The 14045-nt window shown below is 34.8% G+C and overlaps 1 protein-coding gene across 2 annotated transcripts in view; it reads left to right on the top strand.

Annotated features, from left to right (window-relative positions):
• The window catches only part of nr6a1a (nuclear receptor subfamily 6, group A, member 1a), a 229221-nt gene that overhangs the window by 173421 nt on the left and 41755 nt on the right, over positions 1 to 14045 (top strand). The window contains exon 1 of one of the 2 annotated variants that reach the window (XM_079827179.1): positions 9518 to 9667. The exons of the other annotated variant lie outside the window; for it this stretch is intronic. Coding sequence (XP_079683305.1) covers positions 9652 to 9667 — 16 coding nt within the window. The 5' untranslated portion in view covers positions 9518 to 9651. Of the gene's footprint in view, positions 1 to 9517; positions 9668 to 14045 lie in introns of those variants that run through there. 2 annotated transcript variants of the gene reach the window in all.

Raw genomic sequence — 14045 nt, forward strand, 5'->3', positions numbered from 1 at the left:
CCTTTTTGACCACTGCACAGTGCGGTTGCGTGCGCTGTAATTTGGATGCATTTCTAGACTTGTATTTCTTTAAATGCTGGCAAGTATTTACAAGAGCAATATACAGTATTTCATCACCGCTCAAACAATAAAAAGAAGAAAAGCGTCGTAAACATTTGAATTGGGCCGTTATTCACGGCAGCATCTATTCTTATCATACCAATCATATGACAGCATATTTACAGCATATACAATCATGTTACGGACCACGAGAGCAGCGCGTTCCCGATCACAAAACTCTCCCCTCCACCCTGAATAAATCACCATCCGAATGCACGAGTTTTAGGTTTTATCACTGAGCTGGTGTGCACATTTATTTGTGGACTTCCATGTGAGAATCAAAGGTGAACGAAAACCCGCCCAATTGCTACTCAAAACTAGCCCAAAACGAGCCCAATCTCTGGTTAAAATCGCATTTGGGGGGTAAAATGTGTTTTTTTGGCATGGTTGCCTACTAAAATTTGCATTCCCGGGGCTAAATATCACATAATTGGGGACGCTTCAACCCGCGGACATGAAAAACAGCCCGCGGCAACAGTGTTGAAGTAGCCCTTGGCAACACTGATGGCGCGTGACATACGTCACGACCAAACGTTAGCGATTGGTTATGGCAGATCAGAGTGACTCTGAGCAGATCCAATAGTTTTAAACTTCAACAGAGTTCCCGCCTTCAAGGAAGTAAACGCTTGTCAATGGAGAGTGGCCAGACTCTCTGTACAAATGAAATGTACGAGAGTCTGTAAGACCAGGCTATTCTGAACTGAGAAAAGACAGAAAATGTATTTTTGTCTCATGTGGATGAAAGACAACAACTCCCAGAACTCCCAGCTTCGCTGCCCAACGAGTCCACTCCCAAAGCCACGGCTACTGGTTATCACTTGGCCACCATGACACCGCCCCACCGTCGTTTTGTTTTTCATAGAAATAAAATAATTTCGTTCAGTTAGAGAATAAACACTACAGTTAAAAACTGAACGTGTCTTTTCAATAAAGTGTGAGTGAGTTGAACGAAAGTCACGGCACAAACGCAGCAGGAGTCAGATTTCATTCATCACGAGAGAAGAGCTGAGCAGAGCTGAGGTAAGCGCGGCTGTCATTCTCAGCGCGTTTTCAAATCGCATATGGAAGCTTAACTTTCATAGGAATTCATTGAAAAGTTGAAACACTCACTTTGCTCCGCACCGCTCCGTTATGAATGCCCGAGCCGAGCCGAGCGGTCGTGCGCATTTACATTCTGTGAGTGAGATGCCTTCCCTGTGGGCGGGTTGAAAACATGTGGAACTAGCTCCTGTAGTCTCTAGCCTCTGGCCAAAAATCCTCTGATGATGCAAAATGATGATATTTGCATCATCTGAGGATTTTTTCCAGAAATAAAATGCATAATTCTCTCGTCTCAGGGGGATATGAGGGGAAAGTACCATAATTTGAATATACTACCCGGTCTCTACTGATACAAAGCTTAATGCTAATTCACTGAAGTAACCCTTTAATTATTATGGAACTATGCTGTATAGCTGTGTTTTGCAGTGTGTTTATTGTCAAACTCAACTCAAAAATTTGTATATTTTTAATGATTTAAAAAATGCAATTATTTTGTTTTTAAAAGTTAATCGTTGCATTTTATTGACAACATATTTTAGTTTGTCTTGGATATTTTCTGATTGTATCAGATAACATTTTAAGCTGTCATTTGGTCATGTTACAATGTACCCCACCTTTGGGGCATGTTGTCATGTTTCACTTCTGTTCTTTCGGGGTAAATCAAGAAATAAGTATACACCGTATTAATTAAACAAAACCACATAATTGTACTAGACATGTGAAATTAATGTGAGAAGAAACTGAGAAAGTCAAAAAGCGTCAAAATGCCCCGCTCTCCTCTATTAGTATCTAGTAACTCTTGTAGTTAATGTGGTTTAAACAGAAAACACAAAAACATTATTTATACGTCATTTCATGGAGGGCCCTATCTTGCACCCAGCGCAATTGACTTTGTACACGACGCATGTGTCATTCCTATTTTGCACCCGCGCAAAGCGCGCTTTTCCCTCCACAGAAGCACGTCGCTAAACTAGTGAATGAACTTGCGCTCCCTGGGCGGTTCAGCGCAAAAAAGGAGGCGTGTTCCGGCGCAAACAATCCCTGGTGCTATTTTGCTGTTCCATTAAACAATTGCGCCACTGACCAGAAAAAACCTAGTGGCGCGTTGCGCGTTGTTCATTATGCTATTTTAAGGGCGCATGCTTGACCATAATGTATAGCGTGCACAACGCGCATACACTTTGCTCATGTAATCTACACAGATGCAACAGTTATTTTTGCAAATCATAAATTGTTACACTAAAAAATATTAACACATGAGATGACGGAAATCATTGTGGTGTGCCACAAAGATGTGAAAAAATAGGCATAAATCTAGCTTACAAATTATTCAGGCTAATTGTAGTCTAATAATTAAGGAGACCTGTTTGCCCAATAGTGGCAACTTCTGGCAAGACATATATGTATATAAGGACATCTAACAAATTGGTTTGTCCGTCAAGAACCAGGAAAAAAAATCGGTGAGGGTGGACGCAGCGATGTCCTCTGCTGGCGTCAGGTCCTGAGTAGAGGCAGATCCACCTCCCGTTACACGGCCTGCCCGATTGATGCTGGCAAGCTTGGACTTTCCCCGTCTTCTGATGTCATTGTAGCGCTTGCGGCACTGGTGCGACGTCCTGGGGATGCCAGCTGATGAAACAATTGTGGCTATTTCCTCCCACGCCTGTTTAACCGACGCTATTTTGGGTGGGTTTCTCCCATCCCCATACAACACAACTTCTCTGTCTTTCACTGCTCTTACAAGAACATCAGTCTCCTCGGCTGTGAACCGCTCCTGGCGTGCGCCTGGTAAATACGCCATAATGAATGCAATCCATAATGGAACTTGCGCACCAGCTTTAATAGGGAATGTTGGATGACGCTCTGATTGGTTTATTCACATTACGCCCAAACCACACCTATGAATAATGAAGCTACTTCAGACCAACCCATTTTAGATTTGCGCCGGGCGCAAGAGCCATTTATCCCGCCGTGAAAATAGCAACAGCGCCGAGACCCGCCCACAAAGTTACTTGCGCTTTGACACTTGCGTTTCAGATCGTTAAAATAGGGCCCGGAGTGTTTTTACCCGAAACATTTTAGAATGTTCATGTAACATTTTTTTAATGTTACTAATTGTTTCGGAACATTCAGAGAACATTCAAAAGTAACATTTCCATGATGTTTGCATAATGATCAAATGGAATGTTCACTTAAAGGTGCAGTGTGTAGTATTCATGAGGATCTATTGACAGAAATGCAATATAATATACATAACTATGTTTTCAGTGGTGTATAAAGACCTTACATAATGAACCGTTATGTTTTTGTTACCTTAGAATGAGCCATTTCTATCTACACACACCGTGAGTCCCCTTACAGTGAAGTCACCGCCATGTTTCTACAGTAGCCCTAAAGGGACAAACTGCTTTACAGAGCGCTAGCTACTCTCTGCTGTCTCAGACAACCACATATTTGTCCTGTCTCGGCCATTGTAGCTTCTCTGTGTGCTTCGAAAGGGAGGGTTGAGCTGTTGGCGGTTGCAACCTTACCACTAGATGCTGCTAAATTTCACACACTGCACCTTTAACGTTCAAATAACCACATTTGTAACATTCAGAGAATATTCAGAATAACCTTTTTATAACTTTTTTAATACTTTAATACTTTATAACGTTAAGTATGTTTTGCTAGTTGGGATCATTGTAGTATTAAAATCTCTAGTTAATCTGTTTTCTGTTGAAACTGTCTGTAATTGAAGCGTCATTGAGATGCGAGTGTATTTGTGAGGTTCTGTTAGTAGCATTAATTCAATCCGGCCTCATGCTGAGCAAGCCTGTTTGCCAAGGCCTGGATCTCAGTGTGGTTTCCCTAATGCTGTTATGCTCTCTTAATTACTGCCGGAAAAGGTCTTGCTCCGGCTGAATGTTTATACAGTCGCGTCGCCAGAACTCGAGCGATCAGACGTGTAGCGTGTAACGTGTAACGCTGGCCTGCTGAAGTGAGCAGACGACAAGACGAGAGACTCCTCTGTCAGAGCTGAGGAGGAAAGCCTGTTGAGGGTTCTGAGGCGTTCATGACGGGCTTCTTTAGGTCAGGTTGTGACTGAGAGCATATGGTGCAGCCCCTCTTAGAGAGGCATTAGCTGTAAGCATTTGTTGTGCTGTGATGTCACGTCACTTTATTCTTCTCTTCACACCGGACATGTTTGTGTTATCAAGGCCAACAGCACAATGCCTCTCTCTGACAAACTGTTCCTTTCTTTACATGAATTTTACAATGCTGATCACAGGTTCATCAAATATACAGTATTTACTGCAGTTATTATTACTGCTCTAAAATCACAAGTCAATCAATCTTCTTTAAACAGTGTCAGAATCATTGTTTTTGTGTGTGCGTGTTCGTTTTTATAGTTGGGTTTTATTGTTTATTGTTTTGTTTAGTGTTTTGCATTGGTTTGTTTTGTGATTTGAGTTTATATTTTATATTCTTTTATGTTTTTGTTTAGCTTACTTTTGTGTTTTGTTTAGTGTTTTGTATTATTTTGTTTAGTTGATTTTTTTGCTTTGGGATTTGTTTTTTGTTTTGTGTTTTATTGTTAATTATTTTTTGTTAGTTTAGTTTTGTGTTTTGTTTAGTGTTTTGTATAGGTTTGTTTAGTTTTGTTTGTTATTTTGAATTTGTGTATTTTTTTGTTGACTTGTTTTTGTTTTGTGATTTGAGTTTAGTTTTTTCTTGTTTAGTTAAATTTGTGCTTTATTGTTTTGTTTTGTTGCATTTTGTTTTGTTTATTTTGTTTGTGTATTGTGTTTATAGTAGATTTTTTTGTTTTGAAATTTATTTTTGTTTTGTAATTTGAGTTTTGTCTTTGGTTTTTTTTTACTTTAGTTGTATATTTTATTTAGTATTTTCTATTTAGTGTTGTTTTGTTGGTTTTTTTTTACTTTAGTTGTATATTTTATTTAGTATTTTCTATTTAGTGTTGTTTTGTTTGTTATTTTGTTTGTGTATTGTTTTTAGTAGATTTTTTATTTGTTTTGTAATTTGAGTTTTGCTTTGTTTTTGTTTACTTTAGTTGTATATTTTGTTTAGTGTTTTCTATTATTTTGTGTTGTTTGTTATTTTGTTTGTGTATTGTGTTTTTAGTTGATTCTTTGTTTTGAAATTTGTTTTATTGTTGTTTTGTATTGTGAGTTTTGTTTTATATTTTAGTTTGCTTTAGTTGTATATTTTGTTTAGTGTTTTATATTATTTTGTGTTGTTTTGTTTGTATATTATTATTATTTTTGTTTGTTTTGTCGCTTTTTTGTGATTTGAGTTGTTTTGTATGTGTTTTGTTTTGAGTTTTATGTTTTGTGTTTAGTTTTGTTTAGTGTGTTGCATTATTTTTTGTTGCGTTTTGTTTTGTTTTTTATTTGTTATATATTTATTTTTTGGTGTTTTCTTTAGTTAATTTTTTTTTAGTTTTGTTTTTTAGTTTTGTGTTTTGTTTAGGTTTGTATTATTTTGTTGCGGTTTGTTTATTTTGTTTGTGTTGTTTTGTATAGTTAATTTTGTTGTTGTTTTGTGTTTTGCTTTTTTGTTTAGTTTAGCTGCATATTTTGTTTAGTGTTTTGTATTATTGTGTTTTGTTTTTGTTTATTGTTTATTTTGTTTAGTCTTTTGCGTTTTTTATTTTTTGTTTTGTCTGTTTTTGTGATTTGAGTTTTATCTTTTTGTGTTTTGTATTGTGTTTGTTTTGTTTTGTTGGGGTGCTGTTTGCTTTTATAGTAACTATATTAACTGTCGTGACTGTTATATTTGTGGAAACTGTTTTCCATGGTATGTTTTTGTAGTGGTCATCTCTAGCATGTATTTATTCACTTACTCAGTCTGGTGAAAGGTGTATAGGCAATAAGAATATCTTTCCAGATCAAATACCTTCAGTGTTGTCTTTCCACACAGAGCACATGCAACAGTCAAGGTTTCTGAACCAGCGTTTGCTTGTTTGAGGCCAGGCCCCAAGTCAATATTTAATGTTTGGGTGTAGCTCATATTATTGAGACGTGTTTGGAGGTGAGCAGCAATTTAGAAACAAAAGGCAGGGCTGTGTCATTGTGATTCCTGTGTCCGCAGCTCTCCCGCATGCCTGAAGATAATTAAATGCATTTAGCTTATGTGTTTCAGCAGTAGCCTTAGGGTCAAACCCAGCCGTGCCGCGACAGCTGCAGCAGAAACTTGAACCTCCTCCGACTTCTTCATCCTCGACTACACCCGCCCCTCCTCACCTCTACATGACAAAGTCCAGCACAGCCCCTCTTCTCCTCCCTCACCCCCTTCCTGACTCTCCTGTTGCATTTGAATGTGAAAAGCCTCTTATGTGTGGCTCGGGGAGGGGCGTCATTAGCGTTAGCAGAGGGCTAATGTTGTCATACAGGCTTGAACTGGATTGGGCTGATCTTTTCCTGGTTTTGGGAACACAAATAATCCTCAAAGCCACCCATAAAGAATGCGTCAACACTAATAATGTAGATTGTTAAATAAAAACAGACCTCAGCTCAAGTTACTTCAACAGGTTGTGGCCCAACTTTTGCCTACAAGACCCAAAGTACAGACCCTTTCAAAAATACTACAGTTCAGTAATACCTCGATATCTGATGATCATATCAAGCTCTTTATTGACATGGAAGTACTTAGTTGTTTTGTCTTCCACTGGTCGTTGTACAATATTTAAGTGTAGAGAGAAATATTTTAAATAAGGGATATGAGAGTGAAAAATATCTAAAAACATATAAAGAATACGCAGTAATAAAAAGTGTATAAGCCTTAATAATATTATAAATTACAAAACAAAAACCTCAAATCTCAACTAAACAAAGCACAATGCACAAAAAAAATAGCACAAATAATACAAAATGTAAAACAAATCACAAAACAAAAACAAAAATTGAACTAAACAAAACCCAATACACAAAAGCAAAATAACACAAACAAAATAAAAAACTAAAATCTCAACTAAACAAAACACAATGCACAAAAACAAAATAGCACAAACAAAACAAAATGCAAAACAGATCACAAAACATAAAAGGCGCCACAAAATACAAAACTAAAGAAAAAGATTACAGAAAACAAACAAAATCAACTAAACAAATAACAATACACAAAAACAAAGTAAAAAAGTAACAAAACACAATACAAAACAAAAGACAAGATACAAACCACTAAAGAAAAAAACACAAACCACAAAACAAATTACAAAAAACAACTAAACAAAACCTAACACACAAAAACAAAATAACACAAACAAAATAAAAAGCTAAAATCTCAACTAAACTAAACACAATGCACAAAAACAAAATAGCACAAATAATGCAAAACAAATCACAAAACAAAAACAAAAAATTAACTAAACAAAACAATACAGAAAAACAAACAAAACGATGACACAAATTGCGCCACAAGATACAAACCACTAAAGAAAAAAATACCACAAAACAAATTACAAAAAACAACTAAACAAAACACAATACACAAAAACAAAATAACACAAACAACATAAAAAACTAAAATCTCAACGAAACAAAACACAATGCACAAAAACAAAATAGCACAAACAAAACAAAATGCAAAACAGATCACAAAACATAAAAGGCGCCACAAAATACAAAACTAAAGACAAAAATTACAGAAAACAAACAAAATCAACTAAACAAAGCACAATACACAAAAACAAAATAACACAAACAAAACAAATTACAGAACTCAAAACAAAACACAAAATGCACCACAAGATGAACCACTAAAGAAAAAACACAAACCACAAAACAAATTACAAAAAACAACTAAACAAAACCTAACACACAAAAACTAAATAACACAAACAAAATAAAAAGCTAAAATCTCAACTAAACAAAACACAATGCACAAAAACAAAGTGGCACAAATAATACAAAATGCAAAACAAATCACAAAACAAAAACAAAGAATGAACTAAATGAAACAATACAGAAAAACAAACAAAAAGATTACACAAATTGCACCACAAGATACAAACCACTAAAGAAAAAAATACACCACAAAACAAATTACAATACACAAAAACAAAATAACACAAACAAAACAAAATGCAAAACAAATCACAAAATATAAAATGCGCCACAAAATACAAAACTAAAGAAAAAATAACTCAACTAAAATCAACTTATTTAAAACACAATACACAAAAACAAAGTAACACAAACAAAACAAAATACAAAATGCACCACAAGATACAAACCACTAAAGATAAAAACACAAACCACAAAACAAATGACAAATAAAATAAACTAAACAAAACACAATACACAAAAACAAAATACCACAAACCAATACAAAACAAAACCACTAAACAAATTAAGAAAACAAAAAATAAACTTAACAAAACAATACAGAAAAACAAACAAAACAAAAACACAAAATTCAATACAAGATGCAAAACACTAAACAAAACACAAAACTAAACGAAAAAAAAAAACTAAACAAAAACCACAAAACAAATGACAAAAAAATCAACTAAACAATACACAAAAACAAATAATAAACAAAAGAAAAAAAGCTAAACATAATATACATAAAAATATATGATAAAATAATAAGAAATAATATCTCACACACACACAAACACCACATGGCATGTTTTAAATTTTTTATTTATTTTTATTTATATGTGATAAGGTATATTTATCCAAGGAAAAAATGCTAGTGCTACGTATTTCAGTGAAATCACCATCATGGTAGTGTCCAAAATATAATGTTTTATTTCATCTTATTTTATTATAACTATTTATATGTATATAACAAAATGAAACAAAGCAGAACATAAATCCCGTAGAATTTAACAAACCAATAATGGTTTAATTTGGAATTTTACTTATGTTTTTTTTTTTTTTAACAGTGCTTGTTTTAGTTTTTAAGTGTTTAAATGCACAAATATGCAGCTTTGTGCACATTGCTTGCATAACTGAATCTCTCTTGCATGTGTGGCTGTATATTACTAAATATAAAGATCTGCGTGTGGTTTCAGACAGCAGGGCGTCCAGTTGGACAAAGTCGACAGCTCAGCACGCTCTGACAACAAAACAGCTCAATTTAATCTGTTCTTGCGCTCAGGTTTGCAGCCTTTGACCGTCCGTGCACTTCTGCTGACTTTGAGAGAAAGGTAGAGCGAGTAAGAGAGGGAGGAGGGAGGGAGAGAGAGAGAGAGAGGAGGGGGCTTGCATTGTTCAGCAGGAGGGTAAAATAGGGCTATCAGTTCCACTCAGATAACCCCCGCATTGCCATTGGCCCTCCGGCCACACCGTGACCCCTGGGGCCTGAACTCAGCGGTCATGTGACCGGGCTGAAACTGACCAGCAGGGCTGAGGCTGAGAGGCGGATCAGTGAGAGTCAGAACAGAGGAGAGGAGGGAGCGAAGAGAGAGAGAGAGAGAGAGAAGAGAGTCATGAGGCCTACGCTGTTCCTGAGGAGGATACGTGTATGAATGGATGACAGGGAGACCAGGAGAGACATGAGATGGATTCGTGGGAAGGTAAGCTGAGCACGCCGATGTTCCTTTGCAAGCGAGGCTTTTTAAAGGACTGATTTCAGATCAGGTTCATTGTGTAGCCAGTGTAGTCTCGTCCTAATGCTCTAAGTCTGACTGAAACCTGCTGTACTGTATATATTCCTGTGGAATATCAGATGTTGCTTAAGCCAAATCATTGTGAATATTTCATTCAGCCATTCTGTGTTTAACAGCCATGTTTTAGCTGCTTATTTTAATTCATTGTAATCGTAAACACACTGGTTTGTGTCTCAAATCGTTTCTCTGTTTGCCGTAAATCTAGTTATTCGCCTGTAATACAGAAAATTGCTTCTACTCCAAGAGTTCACTTAGTGTTTTCATACTCATGTACATAATACTGTACATGCGGTTTGTTCAGTTTGACCTCCAGTAAATAAGGTTTGATTGGCGATTCTGTTGTTATGCTCTGAGACTGGGATCGACCTGATCGCAGGTCGTGTGTGTTTTCGCTTTACACGAGGTTTGCTATATGAAGGATGGCGCTTTATTTTCATGGGCTTAAAATAGAATGCGTGCGTGCTATCCAAAGCATTGCATTTGAATGTGAATGTTCAGTAAAGCACCATGTTTTCTTTCCTCTCTCTCTGAGGATTTTGGTGGCTGGTGCGTGTGTGTTCAGTAGGTTTATGGTGATAGTGTGTGTGTGCTCTGTGGTATGCGGGCTGCGGCCCATCTGGAAAAGGTTTTCTGTGCTGAGCGGGCAGCTGTCTTCATGCGATGAGAGCGGGGGTCAGCGAGGCTCAAACCCCCGATTCACTCACACACACACACAACCCCCGTATGGGTTTATCACTGTAGCCCAAACTTCACCCCTCAGAGCTCTAGATTTTATCAGCTCGCCCACATAATTGTATCTCCGTTTGCTCCGTAATGATGATAGCCCTTTCTGGTGCAATAGCACTCACACACTACACTAAAGGTCAAAGTATTGCGTCTTAAAGCGCTCATTGGGCGGCCTTGGACCTTGACACCGAATGCAACTCCTTAACAAAACTACTGTTTTAAAATCAATATCTCCTCCCAAAATGGCGGCACACACCCCTGGCCGAAGCCCTCTTTAACAAACACACAGAAGTGTGAAAGCCTGCGCAGGCGTTCTGGCTATCCTGAATAAATGTGTTATTAGCTTTCTGTCTGCCGCATGTTAGTTTTAGGTCAAATTTGATCCCTTTAATTACCTTCCTCAAAAGCTGGTGTGAAAACGCGTAAGGACCGAAGGTGCAAACGGCTCGTTGATGAAAGGTTTGAGATTCCGTGCATATTAATAGTTGAAGGATCCTGAGGTGTGTTAAGGAGAAAAAAATCAATTGTTAAGTAAACATCTTGCATATTTTATACAGTCTATGTTCGGGCTAATAGGAACAGCTTAAAGAAAAGCACACCGTTTTCATATAAGGCACACATTTATGTGAGAGATGCAGCTGTTTTATGAAGGGATGAATAATAGAAAAAAAGCGATTCATTAAGTATCACGAATGTGTCAAATAGGGGATATGAAACACCTCTGCTGCTTCATATCTCACGGTTTTGCTTTCATATAACATTAATGTTTCCGCCTAATTTTTTTTCAATATATAATCTAAACATTCACAGACTTTAATTTGAGAGATAGGTGGTGATTTAAGGTGTTCTAACAGCAGGCTTGCGAGTTAATAAACATAAAAAAATAAATTAAATTAAATTAAAAAAAAAAAAATATATATATATATATATATATATATATATATTTATATATTTATATATATATATATATATATATATATATATATATATATATATATATATATATATATATATATATATATATATATATATATATATATATATATATATATATATATATATATATATATATATATATATATATATATATATATATATATATATATATATATATATATATATATATATATATTGGTATTGGTATTGGTATTTGTGTTCAATTCAATATAATAAATACATTAAATAGACATTTAAAAATATATTTTATTAAATATTTTTTAATTATCTATTTAATTTATTATTTATGAATTGATATAATGTTTTATTTAATTTTAAATCTGTATTTAATTTATTTATTAATTGCTATGTTTTATGATTTTTTTAAAATGTCTGTTTAATGTATTTATTATATTTAGTTTAACGCAAATTTTTAAAGTGGTATTTGTGTTCAATTAAATATAATAAATAAATGAAATAGACATTTAAAAACATTTAAAATATTTAATATAATATTGTAAACATTTTTAAATGTCTTTCATTTATTTATTAATGAATATAATGTTTTATATATATTTTAAATGTCTATTTAATCTACTTATATTTAATTGAGCAGTTTTTTTATTTAAATATTTTTAAAAACATTTAAAATATTTAATATAATATTGTAAACATTTTAAATGTCTTTGTAATTCATTTATTAATTGATATAATGTTTTTATGTTTTTTAATGTCTATTTAATTAATTTAACAACATTTAAAATATTTTATATAATACTGTAAACATTTAAAATGTCTATTTCATTTATTTATATTTAATTGAGCAGTTTTTTATTTAAATATTTTTAAAAACTTTAAAAATATTTATATAATAGTGTAAACATTTTAAATGTCTATTTAATTTATTTATATTTAATTGAGCAGTTTTTATTTAAATATTAAAAATATATATATTTAAAATATTTAATATAATGTAAACATTTTTAAATGTCTTTTTAATTCATTTATTAATTGATATAATGTTTTATATATATTTTAAATGTCTATTTAATTTATTTATTATTTAATTGAACAGTTTTTTATTGGTATTTGTGTTCAATTAAATAAAATAATTAAATTAAATAGACATTTAAAAATATATATTTATATTTATATTATATTAATTATATTATATTATATTAATTCTATTCTATTATATTCTATTATATTAATTATTTGGTGCCATTACATTTGGCCATTAGCCACACGTCAGCCATTTAAAGGCCACTAGCGGTGATCTATCATGTTGATGTATTCTTAACCAGCGATTATGATAACGTGAGGTTTGCCGAGGCACCTGGGCGGCACTTTCAGAGCGCTGTGGCTTTGTGATTGCATTTGAATGTAACTCGATTGGAAAATGCCACAGTATTGTGCTGGAGGGTGAATATGTTCAAGGGTGGTATGTGAAAACACTATTGTGTGTTTGTGTGTGTGTGTGTGTGGGGGGGGGGGGGGGGGGGGGGGGGGGGAGCTGAAAGGACACTGTACATGACTCCTCCTCCTCCTAATCCTATTCTCCTGCCGCCCATCTCCCCAGTTATTGTTTCCAGACAGAAGGAGGTGATCTCTCTCTCTCTCTGTGTGGGTGTCTCAGGGTCTTCACTCATCCCTCTGTCTCCTCTTCCTCTTTGCTTTCTCTCGTCTCTGCTGCTCCGCTGTTTCATGCATGTTTTCCTCGGCTCCATCCGTCATGCAGGAAGTCTCTGGTCTGTGGTGGAGGGGTGTTTGTGTACACACACACACACACACACACACACACGGGGGAGGGGGCTGAAGCCATGTGACGATCAATAGAGGACTTCAGGGAATACAGGTTCAGCCATTCTGGGCTAAATTTAGTCTCAACGAAAACCTGTTTCCACTCGCCAACAAATGAGCCCTCAACAACATCTACACACTGAAACACACGGAGTCAAACATGACATTACAATAAGGTTCCTTTTGTTAAAACTAGTTGATTTAACATGAACTAACAATAAACAAATACGGCCATTATGTCCTTGTACTGTAGTAAATGAATTACCATAAATTGTGCCGAATTACACCTTAAACCAAACCCCTATAGTAAGTAGCTGCATTTTTAATGTTACACAATGCATTTGAGCTAACATGAACAGTTACAATAGCTTACTGTAACTAATGTATTGCTCATTGTTAGTTAATCGGGGATTCTGTGGCTCGTAATTCACATGAACATGAATTAAAACGGTTTTAAGTCATAAAGTCAAGCCTTTAAATGTTGCATGCATTGCAAATGTATGTTTTCCTCTGTATTTTTGTCCTGCGTTCCAATACAAACATCTAAACATCTTTAAATCAAGATGCATTTGAAATGCAAATGTAAAATGAAGTGAGTTTGTGCTTTAAACAAATCTGTTCCTTTGAATTAAGGTGGTTTTTCTAAGCCCATTTGTTCTTGTTTTAATCACAAACTCGCTTCATTTTGATCAGTTTCACAGAAAACAAGACTTCATATTTCATGTTGTCTGAAATGTATCTTTATTTGAGAATCTTTAGACATTTGCATCACATTTGTGTGCTATGATCAGAAGATTCAGGGATTTCTGTATTCTAGTGCTGC

This window comes from Gobio gobio (assembly GCF_949357685.1).
Source record: "Gobio gobio genome assembly, chromosome: 10".
Taxonomy (NCBI): domain Eukaryota; kingdom Metazoa; phylum Chordata; class Actinopteri; order Cypriniformes; family Gobionidae; genus Gobio; species Gobio gobio.